At 36.0% G+C, this 17,388-nt stretch overlaps 1 protein-coding gene and 1 non-coding gene across 2 annotated transcripts in view; one reads left to right on the forward strand and one right to left on the reverse strand.

Moving 5' to 3' along the window:
* LOC126003092 (U6 spliceosomal RNA) lies at positions 1–107 on the forward strand. Its single transcript, XR_007493635.1, has one exon. It is a non-coding gene; the product is annotated as a U6 spliceosomal RNA (small nuclear RNA).
* Positions 108–4,793: 4,686 nt separating this feature from the next.
* The window catches only part of IL6ST (interleukin 6 cytokine family signal transducer), a 33,461-nt gene continuing 20,866 nt past the window's right edge, over positions 4,794–17,388 (reverse strand). Inside the window, exons 8-15 of the mRNA XM_049768110.1 lie at positions 14,996–15,206; positions 14,236–14,418; positions 11,743–11,844; positions 11,469–11,615; positions 11,210–11,350; positions 8,201–8,297; positions 7,017–7,098; positions 4,794–5,828 (exon numbers count right to left, since the gene is read on the reverse strand). Of these exons, the coding sequence (XP_049624067.1) occupies positions 5,094–5,828; positions 7,017–7,098; positions 8,201–8,297; positions 11,210–11,350; positions 11,469–11,615; positions 11,743–11,844; positions 14,236–14,418; positions 14,996–15,206 (1,698 nt within the window). The 3' untranslated portion in view covers positions 4,794–5,093. The remainder of the gene's footprint in view (positions 5,829–7,016; positions 7,099–8,200; positions 8,298–11,209; positions 11,351–11,468; positions 11,616–11,742; positions 11,845–14,235; positions 14,419–14,995; positions 15,207–17,388) is intronic.

The following is a 17,388-nucleotide window of genomic DNA, read 5'->3' on the forward strand; positions in this document are numbered from 1 at the left end:
GTGCTCGCTTCGGCAGCACATATACTAAAATTGGAACGATACAGAGAAGATTAGCATGGCCCCTGCGCAAGGATGACACGCAAATTCGTGAAGCGTTCCATATTAAAAAAAAAAAAAAAAGGGGCCGGGCGGTGGCGCTGGAGGTAAGGTGCCTGCCTTACCTGCGCTAGCCTAGGAGACGGACCGTGGTTCGATCCCCCGGCGTCCCATATGGTCCCCCAAGCCAGGAGCGACTTCTGAGCGCATAGCCAGGAGTAACCCCTGAGCGTCACTGGGTGTGGCCCAAAAACCAAAAAAAAAAAAAAAAAAAAAAAAAAAAAAAAGAAAGTGTAGAGATTTCCCCTCCAAAAAACAGATTCCAATTGACCTAGCAATTCAGTTTTGCGCATCTAGCTCCTGAACATAAAAACATTAGTTCAAAAAGATAAATGCATAACTATGTTCACTCTAGTGCTGACAATAGCCAGGATGTGGAAACAATCCAAATGTTCAATAATGGATGTTACAAGATATACACAATGAATAGATATGGATAGAATGAATAGATGAAAAGATAGAAGATGAATTTTTGGATGACCCAGGGCTTACTCCTGGCTCTGTACTAAGAGAAAATGTTGACGGTGATGCTTGAGGAACCAGAGAGGGCGCCAGGGATCAAACCAAGGTTAAGCAAAGTACAAGGCAAATTCTAGTAGTTTGATGCAACTTGGACAAAACTAGAAGGGAGAGAAGAAACTCCGATTCATCTGCATTATAGAGAACAAAACAAGGGAAGACAGAACAGAACAGGCCTTACATTACAAACAGTGGGGTTAGGATTTGGGGAGAGGATGAGATGACTAGCGATGCCATAAAGACAATGGTAGAGTGTCTTGGGCACTTCAGAAGTAGTGGAGGTGCAGTAATTTTGTACATAAAAATTACAGTGTAATTACCACTACAACCATGTTTTCTATGCTATAATTTTAAAATATCAAATGATAGCACACAAATTCAAACAGAGATTTATTCTTTAAAATGAAAGAATTAGAACTGTTATGTTTATAGTTATGTCAACATAAAAATGTAAAAACCATAGCTGTGGTTACAATGAGTACATGCAATTCACTGTGAATGTAAAAACACAACAGCATTCTACACAAACTTTTTATAAAGTAGTCTGACTAGGTGGGGTAGGTAGTAAGTACAGCAAGAGGATTTGAAAGGATTGCACAATTAGTAAATGGGACATAGCTACATATAAACAGGAGGCATACCTAAGGCTAATTTCTACATTGTATAATACCAGCAAATTGCACTTAGAGTATATTATTCAAAGTCCATATACATTAAGACTAAAGAATTTTCAAATATCTACCCTTAAAATATCCCTTTATTACAATACATCACATTATGGAGTTCATGTAACAGCATTTGAAATATGTAGTTATTATTCAGATACAGCTTGTGTTAAGGATAAAAGATCTAGAACAACTATCACTGCTGACCTTAAATGCACTTTCATTATGATCTAACAACTTTAGAGAATTGGGTTATGAGGTTAATCAACATGAAGGAACTGACTACAAAAAGCCCTTAAAAATTTTGGAGCAAATAGGTAATAGAAGAGCTCACCCTGAGCTGCCTTTAAAATTTTTTTAAAGTACATTGCACACTAGAATATCATGCTAGATGCATATACTCTTAGCATGTATCCTCAAAAAATAGATTAATCTCAGATTATTGTATTAGCTTTTGAAACTTGTTCTGACTCTGACTTATACCTGAATTCTATTTACAAATAGTCTGAAAAGAAATTGCTGTCAAGAAACAGTTTAAAAAAGTATTCGTCTATAAGTTTGTTATAGTTGAAATCTTCTTTGATAGCTACAATATCCAATTTCAGGCTAATTCTACATATTTTTTTTTGTTGCCATTTTATGGCTCTAGTTTCTTAATTTATAGAAAAGTGCAAAACAAAACAAAATCTTTATCTTACCTAGATAACAGAATCAGATACCACCCATTAGATTGTATAGCTATACAACCTAGTTACCCCATAAATCTCTAAAAAATTAACTTTATGTAATACATGCCCTGCTTGACTAACTGGTCAATAAAACTTTAGAGAATTCTAGTCTATTTTTCTATGTCAGAATTTTAATGGTATTGGAGAAAAAGTATCTTTAAATTCTAATTTTGCTTTAAATATGAGCTTTAATGTTTTAAAAGTACATGTCACTTACAAGTTCACAGTAAGACTCTGGAATGACTGCTCTCAGGTCTAAGGAACGAAGTTGAAGTTAAGTGAACAAATCAGATGAGATATAAACACAAAACATTGGATTTTGTTCCCCTCACTCTACTAAAATCGTGAGAAGGGATGTATGTTTAAGTGCTCACTGATTCATGCTACAAAGGATTCAATTTCTGTTTTAATGAGATTGAAGTCTAATAGATCTTCTAATAGTTATTCAGTTATGCTTTCATGAGGGTAGGAAACCAAAACCATAAGTAACTAATAATCAATTATAAGTGCAATATATGTAATATAATTGTTAATTCCCAGAGGATAGTAGTATTAGAAAACAAGTAAATAGTTGATGTTCTAGAATTTTGACTTAACGGTTAAGAAATCTACTAAAATTTCATAAAAATAAACCAGATCTCTACCTGCCTAAAATATAATTAACAAATATCATAACATCAATATGCCTTAAGAAAGTAATTTTGTACTTCAAAAGTTTCATGATTTCTTTTTTTGGGGGGTAAAAATGTACATATATCATAATCAGATCCATTTCTGGATGGAGGTTTGCATAGCAACTTAGTTATTATATCTATTGTGTAAGTCTAAAGTACTCTTGTAGCTGGTAGACATTGGACATATACAAGTTTAAAGATACAAATTTGCTTGCATCATGTTCTTTTAGAAAATAATTTTCACAGAGTCAAAGATGGCTCAATAGGCTGAGCACATGCTTTGTATGTTGGAGCCCTTGTTAGATTCCCAGCAACGTATGGTCCTCTGAGCACTGCCAGGAGTTACCCCTGGCGTGCCCCCCAAAAACAAACAAAAATAAAATGAATCTCTTTCTTTAAAGCACGAGTTTACATTTTATAATTCCTACCCACTCTTTTTACAAACTTCATACATTGTGAAGAATGCTCTTCACAACACTGCTATGAAGGCTGTAATTAAACAATAACTTAAGAAATAAAAAATATATAAATTTATTGATAAACATTTAACAAGAAAATCTAGTTGTAATCTGGTCAGTACTTGGTGAACAACTAAAATATGGGAACATCATTTTTCTGTAGTGTATGGCTGGGGGAATCTGTCCCTACTTGACTTTTGGTGCCTAAATTTTCTTTTATCTATCATTTACCAATCTCATGTCCATTCAGCCTAAAGTAAACTGGATTTATTAAAATAAGGCATTTGCTAGTCTCACAGGAAAGACCATGTACACGAAAGAACTGTGAGAAGTGAAAGACATTATGTAAATGCAAGAAGATGAAGGAAAAAAGTACAAGAGAAAGTGTAATGCAAATATTCTATTTCAACAGTAAATATACAGCAACCTAAAAATACCTTTATTCTTCAGGAACCTCTACAAACTGTTTTAATACAAATTAGTTTTCTATACCCCAAATAGGGCAGAAAACCAAACCAATCTTTTTCCAACTCACTGGGTAGTGGAAGTCAACTACTAATGTCTTGCAGTGCTATTTTTCCTTCTTTAGCCTCTATCTTTACCTGCTGTTTCCACATCACAAGTGGTGAATAAGGGGATGTCATAAATGTAAAGTGTACTTAGCAGTCAAGTTTGGAGACCCAGCTCATATCTCCATAAAGAACAGAAAAGAACAAGTGGTAAGAAGTTCTTAAGTCACAATGTAAAACTAAGTTCCACCTAGAGTAGAACTGGTAGCTATTAAAATACTTTCTTCAAAAAATGTGTCTATAATGAGGATATTTAGGATATTTGCTATCACATTTACTAAGATCAATATTTATATTCTTGAAGATGTATTTGTTTTGGTAAATATAGCCCAAACTCTCTAGTTTCTTTGAAGCACATTAAAAATAAAAACTTCAATGTTGGCTTATTTAAAAATAAAAACAAAGTATATAAAAAAAAATTGGAAGGGATTCAGGGATATAGTTCAAGAGCAGAGCATTTGTCTTGTTTAAATGAAGCCCTGGGTTTGACCCCTAGCACTAGGGAGCCAGGGTGAGGCAACATGATGCAAAAGGATTATTGTATAAAGTGCTTCATCTACCAAGTACTCCTAAGTAGTTACAAGGAGAGTCAATAATATTCACATGTAATATCTTGAAAAATGTTATTTTATAATGGCCTTTATAATGGTGATCAACCTCTGAAATTCTTCAGACCATTTGTGGCATTCATACCTGGCTGAGCGTGAAATGAGCTGTGAAGAGGTTGTCAATAAAGAAAGCAAGTTTTTAAAAATCTAGTGACAGTATTATATAACATTCAAAAATATTACACGATATTCTGCTATATTAGAATTCCAGAATTCCCTTTTTTCAGCATCTGGCAGTATCATTACCAATAGACAAGAACAAGTATTTCATGTTGGTATGCCTATAAGTTGTGTTAAGACAAAAGCTGGGCTCATAGTGATGCTTCCTGGACTTCTGTTGTCACCTGAGGCACAGGGTGTAGACTTGGCTACTATACTTTTACATTAACTCTCCCTAACCTACTTTACTTGATGACTATTCTCATGAAAATCAACTGTGATCAACACACTTTTCATTGCTGACTATTTAAATAACCTTTTTTTTGATAACAAGTTTTACTTTACACATTTTAAACAAACTTGGTTTTTCTTCAGTGCAAACATCCTGGAACAGCAGGAAGTCATTCAGCTCTTCAGAGGATAAAGTCAGTTTATGTAGTGCTTAAAGTAGACTCCCAGATCATCTGGAATGGAAATAGCACATGGGTTTTGGTACATTTTTGTCATTAAGAGCAAATGATGATCTTCAGTAGTGAAGATTCTTTTATCTGAAATTACAGATAAAATATTTTTAGCTTTACTTAACAGGTACTCCTGAAACTAACAGGAACTAGTTTTCATTGAGGCATGTAGCCACCTCTTCTTACAGTCTGTGGTAAGTAACTTTTAGGCATTCCATCATCAACTGCAGCCTCCATTCCAACTGTTTCAAAATTCACTACTTGCCCCTCAGTAGCTGGAACAAAGGCATCTGCTGCAGAAACTTCCATAAACATTTTCATCTGCCCTGATCCATAAGGTTGTGAAATATGATCTGAAATATGCTGTTGTTTAAGTCTAACAAAATCTTCCTCTAAAGAAACTTGCTTTGACCTTTCAAAATGTGAACTCTCTGGACTGGTTTCATGTTGACTGCAGTTCTGCTTGAAATACTGTTGCCGAGGCAAAATACCATCACTGTTGTCACCATTGTCTACTACTTGTACATCTTCTGGACGCTCCTCAGAATCCAGCAAGGGCTGAGTGGACTCAGATCTTGAGAAGACTTGAACAGATGGGACCTGGTGTCTGTAACCACTATGAACCACAGTGGAATACTGGACAGTGCTAGAAGTATTTTGTGCAGATTCATTTTCATCATTGCTGGATATACTTGGCCTAGAAGATGACATGCATGAAGACCCTCCAATTCCACTGCTATGTCCCTCAGTACTATTTTTTTCCTTCTTGAATAGGTCCAATGATTTCAGATCTTCTGGAAAAGGTTTTTTGTCATTTGGCTCTATTTCTACAACACTTACATCGGTGAAATTGCCATCTGAATATATTTGATCTTTTGGATTAAAATTATTCTAGGAAAAGATAAAATGATTATGTTATAATATGTTTGCTTGGGAACCAATATATTTCAAATATACAGCAAAAATTAAAACCAGAGTCGACACATCCCTGAAATTTCTTAACTTTCCATGTTGCAGAGATACTTTATATTACTAAATAGCTGATAATTATCTGTATCACAGATACAAAGAAATGTTTCTAAATAAATAGGAATGAGGTGTCTTTCAGAATTCTAAATCAATGTTACTATTATCAACCATTTGTCAAATTTACCTTCTGGGCCAGAGAGTTAACTACAAGGAATGAGCATGCACAGGGTCTGAGTTCAATCCCAGCACTGCATGGTCCTTGGGCACTGCTGGGAGCAGCACCCAAGAACCACCAGGTTCTTCCCCTACCCCAATACTTCATTCCATGAACTAGGATAATTTAGGTAAAAGAACCAAGACATTAAAAATAAAACTCAAGGATGCCAAAGAGATAGTACAGTTGAGTAAGGTACATTATTTTGCATGCATCCCACCCAGATTTGATGTTGGCCACCACCCAGTACAGTCCTGGAGGACCACGAGTATCAGATGTGGCCCAGGAAAACCTAAACAGTAAAGGGGTAATTTCCAGAATCTGGGCTGAACAGCATCATATCCTTGGATCGTTACATCAAATGGCTAGCCCAGTTGGTTAGATGGCAAGATAGGATTTTCCAGAAATCATGTTATTGGTCTTAAAATGATACTTAAATTGGAATATCTCATACAAAATGAAATAATGATCTCACTGAAAGTAGACTAAAATGTTAAATGTTTATTAAACAGAATTAGACCATCAGGACCATCTTATAATAAAATCCTAAATGTGTAACTATTTTAAACTTTGATTAGAAATCTTAGAATCTGGGCCGTAGAGATAGCACAGAGGTAGGGTGTTAGCGCTACATGTGGCTGACCCAAGACAGACCTAGGATCGATTCCCGGTGTCCCATATGGTCCCCTAAGCCAGGAGCATTTTCTGAGTGCAGAGCCAGGAATAAATGGGTGTGGCCCAAAAACAAACAAACAAAAACCAATAACAACCCTTCTACATTTTTTGTTGTCTTCATTTACTTTTTACAATTCAGTGCATAGACATTTATGGTTGAACTCTATAACTGTATCCAAGTATTTCTATTGTTAAAATAAATTCAGGACATTTTATCTTACCCTTGGAGGTGTGTGAGGTGACCACTGGGCAATATGGCTCTTTGAAGGATCTGGAACGTTAGGCCAGATGTGTTTTTTAATCCTAGGGAGAAAAAGATATGGCATATGTAGAACCACATGTAATAAATAGTGATTAGTCCTTATATCTAAAGTCAATAGATTATTTTTCCTGTAGATAATGGAAAATTGTCAAAAAAAAAAACCCTCTGATATCAAATTCTGCAACAAAGTCACATAACTATAGCCAAATCATGAAACATCTCTCCAAATGATTGTTTTGTATACAAAAAATCCAATTAAATTATCACCAAATAACAATATCTAATTTACCCAGGGTATCTATCAAAAAACTTAGATAAGTATATTTTACAACTCCTAAGCCCCAAATTAGCATCTGAACATAAAAGAAAGGTGAGTAAAATTTTTGTTTGTAGTACAGTAAGTCTATCAAGCAAACTTCCCCAATAGAAACATCTGAGCTCAGGCACTACAGATGCTACCACAGCACTGCTAGGTGTGGCTCAAGCTCTAGCTGGGTGTGATCCTCAAAACAATAAGTCAGTTTAAAAAAAAAACCCAAAAAGCCATCAACAAAAATTATAAAAATATTTGACAAAAACTGTGTGACCAGAATATACAAAGAACCTAATAAGTTCAATATTCACAAGATATACAAATAACTTTTAAATGGAAAGAAGATTTGAATATATTATAAAGAAAATATCTATAGTTGGCAGATAAAAAGACACATTACTGGTTATCTGGGATATTAAAACTGAATTCACAAAGAGCTTTCATTAAATAGCCACAGAAAAATAATTGCCTGTCATTAAGTATTGGCAATATGGGGGGGGGGCCTGGAGCAGTGCGCAGCGGTAGGGCGTTTGCCTTGCACACTGCTGAGCTAGGAGGGACCTCAATTTGATTCCCCAGCCACCCATATGGTCCCTCAAGCCAGGAGCAATTTTCTGAGCACATAGTCAGGAGTAACCTGAGCATCACTGGGTGTGGCCCCAAAACAAAAATAAAACAAGTATTGGTAATATGGGATATTTATAACTCATATTGCTGACAGGAAAGACAACTAGTACAATGATTTGAAAAACAGATCAGCAGTTTCTCTTACAATAAAATAGCTCAGACAGGATAGGGAGAAATGTAAAAGTATACATAAGAATACTTACAGGTCTCGCTTATTAAAGCAGAATAATACTCCCAGAAGAGTTATTAATAGGAATGCTAAGCAAACAGGCACAACAATGGCTTCAATTTCTCCTTGAGCTAAAAAACAGATGGGCTAAGTTGGAAAATGATTCACATGCTAACGAGTCTAATGCAGTTTCTCAACCAGATTATTACTGAAATGATGAAATATCACTTTAATTTTTTATAATAATTTTTATCGTGACCAAAGTGGATTACAAATCTTTCATAGTAATATTCTAGGTACACAGCAGCATTGAATCCAGGGCATTCCCACCACCTATTACTCTAATTTTTATAGCCATTTCAAACGAAAAGATTCCCTACTTTTGTGCCTACTTGGTAACTAATATATCCTAGCTACTTAATGCCTTACACAGTAATCTGACCACACAGTAAGCATTAAGTAATGCTTAAGTAAATGTTGGCTTGATGAATAAACTGTTTTGTTTAATTTCTTGGATATGTTATCTAGCAAACTAACAACTTTCAAGTATAACTACTTATTTATTATATTCACACAGTAAAATCATAGCAAGAACTCCTTACCATATACAGAAGAGGAATATCAGAATCAACATTACTAATGGGTGAACTGGGAAAGCTATAAACCAGTACTAATAATTGAACTACAAATTTAACCTTCTAGAGAGAATAAAGACCCCAGGCAATTTTTAAAATAGTTTTCACTATTTAAACAGATAATTTTAAGAGAATTTCAATAGGCATAAAGTAAGAAAAATAGGAATAATATCCAATAAGTTTAAGATTACTAGTAATAGTATCTATCTAAATTAAAAAGAGGGGCTCAATCAGATGAATCAGTAATTCATAACAAGTTTTAAAATTTATGGGGCCAGAGAGATAGCACAGCGGCGTTTGCTTTGCAAGCAGCCAACCCAGGACCTAAAGTGGTAGGTTCAAATCCCTGGCGTCCCATATGGTCCCCCATGCCTGCCAAGAGCTATTTCTGAGCAGATAGCCAGGAGTAACCCCTGAGCACTGCCGGGTGTGGCCCAAAAAACAAAAATAAAATAAAATAAAATAAATAAATAAAAATAAAATAAAAATAAAATTAAAAAAAATTTTATTTCAGAGTTAGAGCTCATGGTGCTCAGAGGCTACTCATGGTTCTGTATTTAATGGCTCTAAGTGAAGCTCTAGGAGCCGTGTGGTGCCAGGGATAGAACTTGGGCCTGCATGCAAAATGTACACTTTAGTCTACTTTGCTGAGTTTTATCTCTGGCTTTATAGTGGGTATTTTTTTTTTTTTTTTTTTGGTTTTTGGGCCACACCCTGTGACGCTCAGGGGTTACTCCTGGCTATGCGCTCAGAAGTTGCTCCTGGCTTCTTGGGGGGACCATATGGGATGCCGGGGGATTGAATCGCGGTCCGTCCTAGGCTAGTGCAGGCAAGGCAGGCACCTTACCTCCAGAGCCACCGCCCGGCCCCTATAGTGGGTATTTTTTAAGTAGAATACTACTCAGATATGTTAAGAGACTATTCTTCTAATTACCTGTCTAATAATAAGAAAGGAGCAAGAGAAGGAAAGACGAAACCAGAAGACACTATACATCACTTGGCCTTCAACATAGGACCTGTACAGAAAAAAGGATCTAACTACAGAAACCTGACAGCAATAACTTTGATGGTGAAGAACTGTTACTGGGACCACAGAGAATGTTGAAGGGGTCAGACAACCTAGGAGGCCTGGAGCCTGGAGTTGGTTTTATGCCAAAATACTTCAGGGGTGAGGTCTCCCTGTTTTAAGGCCAAAGGTTTCTCCTTCTAATTTCTCCAATATTTTGCTGTGCTTATGCAAACAACTACCACATACATGCACATCTTTCTTTTTTCAGTGCATCTACTATCTTTTTGTTTTTGTTTTTTTGAGTCACACCCGGTGGCACTCAGGAGTTACTTCTGGCTCTGCTCAGAAGTCGCTCCTGTCAGGCTCAGGGGACCAAATGGCATGCCAGGATTCAAACCAAGATCCATCCTGTGTTGGCCTCCTGCAATGCAAACACCTTACCACTGTGCTATCACTCCAGCACTGCATCTACTATCTTTAAAAAAAAAAAAAAAGCGCATACTAAAGCTTCTGCTATTGTATTAACAACTTTATTGGTGATTCAATTGTCATGAATATAACTGCTAATGAACTCTCCTTTTCTTTTTCCAATTCTCTTTATTTTTTTTCTCCCTTTTTTTTAGAAATTATTTTTGTTGGAAAAACTCCCTCTCCTTTCCCTCTCTTCCTCTCTCTCCCCCTCCCTATCCTTCTCTTCCTATTTCTTCCTCCTCCCTCTCTGTCATTCCTTTCTCTCTCTCTCCCTCTTTCTCCCTCTCCTCCTCTCCTTCCCTCTCCCTCCCTTCCCCTCTTCTCTCTCCCTCTCCCTCCTTCTTCCTCTCTTCCTTGCCTCTCTCCTCCCTTTTCCTCCCTCTCTCCCTCTTACTCCTTTGTTCTTCCCCCTTCTTCCTCTCCCCCTCTCCCTCTCACTCCCTGTCTCTCTTTGTCTCTCTCTCTCTCTCCACTCTCTCCCTCTCCTTCACTATCTCTTTCTCGTCTCTCTAGAAAAAGATAAAAAAAAGGAAAAAATTATTCTTGTTGTTGTTGTTTTCTTAGGTTTTTGGGTCATACCCAGCAGCGCTCAGGGGTTACTCCTGGCTCTATGCTCAGAAATCGCTTCTGGCAGGCTCAGGGGACCATATGGGATGCCGGGATTCGAACCACTGACCTTCTGCATGCAAGGCAAATGCCTTACCTCTATGTTATCTCTCCGGCCCCACCCTTTTCTTTCTATTTCTGATAACTTCGCTTTCTGTCATTCTGAAACAAATGTATTATGATCAGTTATGTCAACTATGATACACCTTCTTTAAATGCTTAATGTGCTATTGTTCCAGTCCCTAACGGTGTACATTAAATTCACTTTTAATCTGATGAAATTTTAAAGAGAAAAATACAATCAAGCATCAATTTTTCTTACCAAACTTGGGTGTATTGAAAGTGAAGTCTGGACCTTCGTTTCCACCTTCATCAGTGTATGCTGCCATTTTAACTCTGTACAAAGTGTCACTACTCAAGGATGACAGCGTATATTCTGTGTGGGATGAATCCACACTCACAGCTGGAAGAAATCAAAGACTACACTTTATTCATCTAACAATATTTTGTTTCATTAGGCTATATATCTGACAATAACAGTATTAAGAGCTTAAGAGCTAATTTTTAATAAGTTTTATTACCAGTGTAATTTTCATTGCCAGTTTTATAAAAGATAGTATAATTTCGGATAAATCCATTCTGAACATCAATTGGAAGTGGATCCCATTCTAAAACTGCTTCATTTTTTCCAACTTTTTTTGTCCGAACAGAAGGTCCTTCAGAAGGTGCTGAAGTAGAATAATGGTATTTGTTAATTAAAAATTAGTAAATTTTCTTATTACAGAGGAGCTGAACATAACAAGACATCTTCAAGGAGGAAAGGGACCAAATGGGATAAAATGTCTTGGGACTTACGAGCTTGTTTAAGGTATGCCTTTATAGACTCGGGTCTTCCTGGTCCAACAGCATACACTGGAGTAACTGTTATCAAATAGCATTTGCTCTCCTTTAGCTTCCCTAAATAAAATATAGTAGATTAAGATTTTCCCATAGTAATTTAAAAGTCAAATATGTTTATAAGTCATTTGTTTTTTATAGTTTCATGACCATTGAACTTTCTTTTTAAAATTACAACTATTATAAGTAAATATTGCTATTTTGCACACTGCGTTCATGATCAAGTTAATGTTTACTCAAGTAAGTATTGCCAATATAGTGATTGAAAAAGAATGTGGGTTATTTCCCCCAGAAAGTAACAAGTTTAAGAGAAAAAGTAATCTTGATTACTTATTATTTCATCAAATTAACAAATTACTCTGTTCCATTAGCATGCAAAGGTAATTTTTTTTACTACACAGCATCTTATCTGTCTGTTAGAAAATAAAGGGCTAGGGGCTGGAGAGATAGCATGGAGGTAAGGCGTTTGTCTTTCATGCAGAAGGACGATGGTCCAAATCCCGGCATCCCCTATGGTCCCCCGTGCCTTCCAGGAGCGATTTCTGAGCGTGGAGCCAGGAATAACCCTTGAGCACTGCCGGGTGTGACCCAAAACAAAAAAAGGAAAAGAAAAGAAGGAGCTCATTGCACTAAAATTGGTCTTTAACTATAACTTACATTGCCTTGATGATTCACAAAGTTTTATGTTCTTTGCATTCTAATGTAATTCTGTATTTTTTAGTAACTCAATGATATGAGATTTTCAATATTATGCTGTAATACACCATATTATCAGGCTACTTACTCAGTTATATACAGTGCTACATGACCAACCTGAAGGTTCCCAGAGCCTATATTCTGTTTTACTTAAGTTTCTTGGGGCTGAGATAGTACAGTGGGTAGGGTACTTCACTTGTGTACAGCAGACCCAGGTTTGATTCACAATACCCCCAAATGGTCTCTGGGCCCACCAGGACCAATTCCTGAGTGCAGAACCAGGACACCAGCCCTGAACATCATTAGGTGTTAGTAAACTCAAACCAAAAAAAGTTTTTATTGCCTGATTATATATATTTTTTTTGTTGTTTTTTTTTGTGTAGTTTTTGGGTCACACCCGGCAGTGCTCAGGGGTTATTCCTGGCTCCATGCTCAGAAATTGCTCCTGGCAGGCACGGGGGACCATATGGGACGACGGGATTCAAACCGATGACCTCTTGCATGAAAGGCAAATGCCTTACCTCCATGCTATCTCTCCGGCCCCTATTGCCTGATTATTATCGATGTCTCCTCTGTAGCTCTATAATTCTTTTAATGTAATAAAAACAATGCATCTGGAGCAAGTTTATTAAAATTACACTTTATATAGTGAGTACTGAGGATCAAACATCCTGTCTTATGAATAAAACTCACAAATTATGATGAGTATTCTGTTACTTACATTTTGGTAATAAATCAAAGCAAAATTCAAATAGATTTCTTTATTAAAAAAGGCATATAAAAGCCAAATATTTTGTTTTAACTTGTCATATCATTTTTTTTTGTTTTTTTTTTTTGGACCACACCCATTTGATGCTCAGGGATTACTCCTGGCTAAGCGCTCAGAAATGGCCCCTGGCTTGGGGGGACCATATGGGACGCTGGGGGATCGAACTGCGGTCCTTCCTTGGCTAACATTTGCAAGGCAGACACCTTACTTCTAGCGCCACCTCACCGGCCCCGTCATATCATTTTTTAAAGTCATTTAATAACTAGCACTTTAAAAGATACAACAAGAATGCTTGGAGCTCTATAGTGTCACTTCTATTAATATTTTCAGTTAAAAGACATAAGAAATCTGTGTCCTCATTCTGCTTCACCTATTCAGTAACAAATTAGTTGATGCTTGAGGAAATTGGGGTAGGATCGGGGTGCACATCCATCACTATTTAGGGCTTCTCTTGACTCTGTACACAAGGATCACTGACTACAGTGGAGATCAGGGGACCATATAGGATGGATGCCAGGGATCAAACCTGGATTGACTACATGCAAGGCAAAATGCCCTACCCTCTGTACTATTGCTCTGGTCCTTCGAGTAAATTTTCTCACTAAAGGATAAGGACCCCAAATCAAGACAGAGATCAGACAACCAAAGTTAACAATAGAACTCATGTTTTTTTTTTTATAACCAAAGTTAACAGTAGAATTCATGATTTTTTTTTTATAAATTAACAGTTTGATAAGCATTCCTTTGATAACGAAAATAACAATGAAAAATAAAAGTTTGAACCCCTCTTTTGCCAGTAAGTAGACCCCTATAGTTTGGTGGAGTTAAGTGTGGTATGATAAACTGTGATTGAACTATGATAAAATGGAAGCTTTTAAACCACAATACCTATAATACAGCACTATAGAAAATCTAAGAGTAAATCTAAGTAAAAAGTTTAAATAATTAGGAAAAAGTATCAACTAATTAAAACTAATTAGACATACCTCTTAAATAAGTGTGCTGTACAGTACCATTTTCTTGCTGCCAGTCTAGGATACAGGGTGATTTATCTGATAACACACACCACTCAATTATATATTTGTTCACTGATTCTTTTGGAGCAATCCATTCTACCCAAAGCATATTATCTTTGGGAAATGCTTTAAGATCCTTTACAGGGTCAACAGCTTTAAAACAAAAGTGAAGTAAAAGAACATTAAAAAAAAACTGCTGTATTATATTCATCTCTATAACTGTGATCTTACTGTCAATTTTAATATACTAGCAGATATTAAAATGTACTTTTATGAACAAAATTGCTTCATTAATTTATAGTAAGTTATTTTGAAATTTAAAATCTTCCTTTCCCAAATTTTTCTTTTCTTTTTTTTTTTTGGTGGAGGAGCCGGGGTTTGAACCCGGGACCTCGTACAAATTTTTCAAGTATTTTGTTAAATTGCATTTTATCTCTGAAAGCTATATGTAATACATGTCATTGTCATGAGCATATAAAATCCTGCAAATATCAAAAATAATCTTAAAAAGATACAAAGATAATTAGAAGCTACTTAAATAAAATTGCTTACTATGAAAGTTTATAGCCCTGCAATGATGGAATACATTACTTAACTGCAAACAGATTTAAAAATCTATGATCATTTCTGACACTAAGAAAACAGTGAAACTACTTATGTTATTTTATAAAAGTCTTCTCCTTATCTAACCATCCATCTGTAAATCAGGCTTTATCTCACAGATACAAACCTTTAACGTCACAAGCAGGAATACTTAAAACAGATATATCTGATCTGCCAACCAGATTTCGTGCTGTCAGAGTTGCTATATAGCGATCATCTGTGAGGTTTACATTCAGTACCGTGTCATTAACTGTGTAATTTTGTGCACGTGATTGCCATCTTGTAAGAATCACTTCATAATCTAAGATTATTCCATTTGCTTCAAAAGGAGGCAAAGTCTGTAATACAACAGTGAAAAGTGTTAATCCATAAATCTTGAATGTTAATCAATTTATAGGGTTCACAAATTCTGCTCATATATAAAGTACCTAGCCTCATTTTCAACTACAGATACTCCTCGCTTAACGACCAAGTTCCGTTTCAACGACTTGGTCGTTAAGTGAGGAACTGCATGTACTGTATACAGTAGTGCAGTATATGCATTGTACTTGACAATACAGTATTCTGAATAAGTAAAATAATAAGAAAGATCAAACTGAAGACTTCCACTTGTTCTAATTTGCATAGGTTGTGTAATTTACATACAGTACTGCAATGTATTACAGAACATAAAATTAGTAAAGTAGGTACATTAAAGCACCAAAAACCACAGTACTGTACTGTAGAGTATACAAGATGGAAAAAGAATATTTAAAATAAACAAAAAAATATCAGGCTATCATTTTGTCAACAAATCCTTCAAAATTTTCAACTGTGTCATCATCAGAGCTATTATCAGGAGCTGCTGAAGGCCAGGTAGGGGACACGATGGAATAGAAATGGAAGTATTGGTAGTGCTTGGTGTAACTCTCCAAAAGTATCCATGTGGAGTGGTCTGCTTTGTCATTTTCTTTTTTCTTCATATATTTCACGATAGCACTGTAAAGCTTTACTTGTCTTTCTACCTTTGTGAATCATTCAATATTCGGATCCATACTCTCTAGTTCCAACAAAACTACATTCACTTTTGAGAACACACCAGCTAATCCCTTCACAGTAAACTTCTTTGGTACTTCTATGTTTTCATTTTATTCTTCCTCCATCAGGTTCTGCTGTGCTTCCAACTCTATTAAATCTTCGGTAGTTAGCTCTCCCTACTTATATTGCATTAATTCCTCAATATCTGCCACCTCAACTTCTAAATTAAGCACTTTACTGTCAGTGAGATGGTTGTAAGTCTGATTGGTAGTAACAGTGAAGATGGTCATAAGTGCGAGTAGTCGCTGAACAGGTAGGTCGTTAAGAAAGGAGTATCTGCAATTATTAAAACAACTACCACTACATTTTGAGTGAAAGCATGAATTCAACTGAGATGGAAAGTAGCATCCATTCAAGTGTTAGCTTACACTTGTATACATAGTTCTGCACTGTGGCTAAATGGGCCTAATTTCTTTCATATTTGAGTGTTTTTCTCTCTACTTATTCAATAACTCCATGTATAATTATGAAGGATAGAACCTATTTATTTTGTTTTTTTTGGGCCACACTCGACCATGCACAGGAGTTATTCCTGGCTCTGTGCTCAGAAATCACTTCTGGCAGGCTCGTGAACCATATAGGAATCGAACGCAGGTCCATCCTGGGTTTGCAAAGCAAACATTCTACTGCTGTGCTATCTCTCCAGCCCCAGAACCTTTTTTTAAAAACTGTTGAATTCAGAAAGTGATTTTAATAGAAAGAAGGGGAAAAGTACATTGTATCTTTCATGATTTGTGGGTATATGGTTGTTGCCTAAGCAGTATTCCTTAGTTGAAAGTACAAATTTTGATCTTTATTTTTTTTGAAATTAAGTAAAATTTATTTAAATATGTGTATATTCATACAGAGTTTACAAGGTAAAGCCTGCATCCTAAAAATAAACTTAAATCTATAAACCAGGGCCCGGAGAGATAGCACAGAGGTGTTTGCTTTAGCTGATCCAGGACCAAAGGTGGTTGGTTCGAATCCCGGTGTCCCATATGGTCCCCCGTGCCTGCCAGGAGCTATTTCTGAGCAGACAGCCAGGAGTAAAGCCCTGAGCACTGCCGAGTATGGCCCCCCCCCCAAAAAAATCTATAAACCATAATAATATTCACTTATTAATCCATTATCATATATTTGGTTTTGTGTTATCTATTAAAACACTTTATGAAAAGTTTGTAATTCCTATTGACAATTTGCTTATTCCAAACCTTTTATTTTCAATGAAGCACTCACAAAAATTCAATAAAGTAAAATACAAGGTTCGCCTTCTTATAGAACTTTATAAAACAATGCTGAAATATCTGCAGTATTTTAGTTCTTGAACTATGGCAGTTCTTAAACTTTTCTGTTCCTACTTATTAAAAGACAGATAAATGCTTTGCTGATAATTAAAGTGAATAAACATTTTTTATTTCTTTGGTCTAGCAGCGCTAAAGGTAATTCCTGGCTCTGAATTCA

The sequence above is a fragment of the Suncus etruscus genome, chromosome 2 (assembly GCF_024139225.1).
Source record: "Suncus etruscus isolate mSunEtr1 chromosome 2, mSunEtr1.pri.cur, whole genome shotgun sequence".
NCBI lineage: Eukaryota > Metazoa > Chordata > Mammalia > Eulipotyphla > Soricidae > Suncus > Suncus etruscus.